At 34.6% G+C, this 3151-nt stretch overlaps 1 protein-coding gene across 1 annotated transcript in view; it reads right to left on the reverse strand.

The window, feature by feature from the left end:
• The window catches only part of LOC106472962 (sodium- and chloride-dependent glycine transporter 1-like), a 44510-nt gene continuing 41359 nt past the window's right edge, over positions 1–3151 (reverse strand). The window contains exons 14-15 of the mRNA XM_013933630.1: positions 2053–2217; positions 1–597 (exon numbers count right to left, since the gene is read on the reverse strand). Coding sequence (XP_013789084.1) covers positions 427–597; positions 2053–2217 — 336 coding nt within the window. The 3' untranslated portion in view covers positions 1–426. The remainder of the gene's footprint in view (positions 598–2052; positions 2218–3151) is intronic.

Below are 3151 nucleotides of genomic sequence, written 5' to 3' on the forward strand. Positions count from 1 at the left end.
TATCAAGGGATTTTGTTTTCAGGAGTAAGAAGTAAGTATTACAGTCGCTCATTTTAGGGCGTACGCGGTAGAAAATAAGATGTTAAAACTAAGTCAAATAATTGATAAAATACTGGTAGAATGTGAGAAATGCGGGTACATGAATTTCAAGTGGTAGAAAATCAATCAGTTAAAACCATCGATTAAAATCCAATACACATATATATAAAGTAAAAGAAAGGAAAATCCCAAGCATGAGCTTGAAAATATGGAAACTTTAGTAGAATGTTTTCCGCAATAGATAGCCTAGAACTAAATCGTTCCCCGTTTCCTCAAATGATTTTAACGTATATACTACTTCAGTATGCAAAGATTTCTATAATCCAGATAAAAATTGTTAATAAAAAGTATAAAATGCATAGGATATACGATAGTCTTGCCTCGCTTCTACATATGGGTAGTGTGCTGAAACGAAGGGTTGTCGAAGGGGCCACCAGGTAACTTGACTTCATTCAAATAAGGTGCATCACCTAGCGAAGGTAGTGTCATGTCTGCAGGCTTACTCGTACCAATCGCAGGTCCCCATTCTTTTGTTGGCCTGAACAAGCTTATCACAGGCTGCAAGACAAATGGAATCAAGACTAATTTGTCTGATAAACTTCATCTTTCATCACTAAAATACACGTCTATTTATGTTAAATGAACAAGAATTTATAACTGTTGAACAATGTTAAAGCGCTTGTTTCAATGAAGTATGAACATTACGATTAGTAATTACTAGCACAAACAGGCGCCCGTAGGGCGGCGTTTCTGCTAGTCAATATCACACTACGGTATTTAAAAACTTTAATGTCACAAACACAGGATAGATTAAGTTATATTACAGCGATTTTGAAAATGCAAAGCAACAAATCACCTGATAATCACTACATTTTGACAGTGTTCCGAGTTTTGTAGGTAGGATGATGCAACTGAAAAATTGATCGATTTTGGGAATAGTATGTAAAAAAACATTTATGACAAAATATTTACACTCAGATCATAAAGATATATTCAAATAGGAAACTTTAAGATACTCCTTTAATTTAAGGAATATGGATCAACTTGCGAAACCTGGAGCATCCTTAAAGAAGTCTGCAACAAGTCGTACTGTATTCGTGGCTAGGTGAAAATCCTGGAAAACAAACATCAATGATAAAAGCCGTCCACGTGTCCAAGGAACAGTACGCAATATAATCAACAGCGTAAGGGTTCACCAATATAAAGCTTTCAGTTCAACCATCGCATTCCTCTAGCAGCTGGTGCATGAAATGGATGTTGACGATATTCCATATGAAGTTATATCGGCGCATATGGATTTCTTTGCAATGTTGAACGGGTGCTGGGAAATCCTCGCTCTCTTGTACTAAATGGATTATCGAAAGTAAGCAGGTAAAAATGGTGCGTTTTTGACGTAACAGCCTTTTGCAGTGACTATTACGTTAGAGTTATTGTAAAGATATATGGTCGTCACGTAAAACAAGACTGGACTTTCACGACACGTTGAAGCTCCAAAATCAGTTTAATATACTCAATCCTCCACAAAACATTCCTATGCTTCTCAACAATCGAAACATATGTATTTATTTGTTCGTTTTCGAGAATGCAATAACCAAACTCTTCAATTTTCTTAACAACACACCTCTACGACCACACAAAGTTTCTAATCTTCGTAAGAATACTCCGTTAAAAATACAGAAGTTACCTATATATTCATAGCAATACATTGCTACAAATACAGTATCGAGTTTCATTAAACTTAATTGATAACTCAGTTCAAGTGTTAAGTTCTTAGTATGATACCTAAAGCATTCTTGAAACAGATTTTAAGATAAAAAATCTGATAGACATTACGTTTTGATATTCCCGAGAACGTTACTCTGGACTAAATGAAAACCACAAATGTTGAACTTATAACAGCCGTAATTTTATTTCATTTTAGGACATTTTTAAGTATTGCTATCTCTCATTACTAACATTTACACCTGTACACAACATGTTAAATTATTTATAATGATATCGTGTATTACTTACTTTTCCTTCATTTATAGCTTGTTTCACTTCATACAAGGCGAAGATGGGGATCATAATTACAGAAATGGCAGCCATTCCCCAGCCAATCCCATTCACCCAGGTTGGAAAACTATACTCTGCAAACTTCGCTGGTGTATAAGTTACCCAGCTGAATATAAGTATTCCCTAAACAAAATAAACATTGTTCTTCTGTATTTAGATAGTTCAATAATTCTTTATACGCATTCTCAAATTTGTAGATTTTTAAACCTACAATGCAAAAACAAAACAAAATTAATACATTAAATGTGAGTACAAGTTTTAAGTACTGCCAATCCTTTCAGCTAATACGAAAAGTTACACAAAAATCCATTGTTCACGAGTTATATGTTAAATATTTTCAATCTCTGTCTCAACGGCAACAAAAATGGTAGGGCACTTTATAAGAACCATATCCGGCATTCAGAGTTGTTTCTTCTGAACATATACATGAACATGCATTATTTTATGAGGAATCCAGAAGTGTATACTGATCTATAATTGGGTGGCATCCAAAGAAGTTATGATTGGTTTTGTCAGTAAAGTTGGGCGATTTTTTACCCTAATTCAGACAATTGTCACGGTATTGTTGTAGTACATTATCTATTGCACACTCACCATTCCTTAACCTTGTGAAACCTGCGAGGAACTATTAAGAGAACGAGCCAGGATCTCAGAGATTTATCTTTTCGATATTGAAACGAGGTCCGATTCAAAAACAATTTGCAAATGTAAATCAGCAAAATATCCGAGGTGTTACAAGTATAGAAACGATCATGATAGTACACCAGTTGCTCAAAACGTTAGAAAAGTAACAGAAACAGTAAACTTGCGGATGTATCCGACGATTTGCTCTAAAAATGGGGAAAAGAACAAAAGGAAGAAAACGATTCAAGATCAGGTAAGGCACGGAGAATATGAAGTGCAAGAAAACTACAAGGATAAGAACAAATACTAGATAGAACGTCATCACCCTAAATATATGTAGGACTGATCATCGTGGGTCACCTAATTATGCAAATAATCATATCATTCTCTTTATAGACATGAAAGTTAAAGTCCAAAGTTAACATATTGTCAG

Source organism: Limulus polyphemus, unplaced genomic scaffold, assembly GCF_000517525.1.
Source record: "Limulus polyphemus unplaced genomic scaffold, Limulus_polyphemus-2.1.2 Scaffold5774, whole genome shotgun sequence".
In the NCBI taxonomy this organism is placed as follows: Eukaryota; Metazoa; Arthropoda; class Merostomata; order Xiphosura; family Limulidae; genus Limulus; species Limulus polyphemus.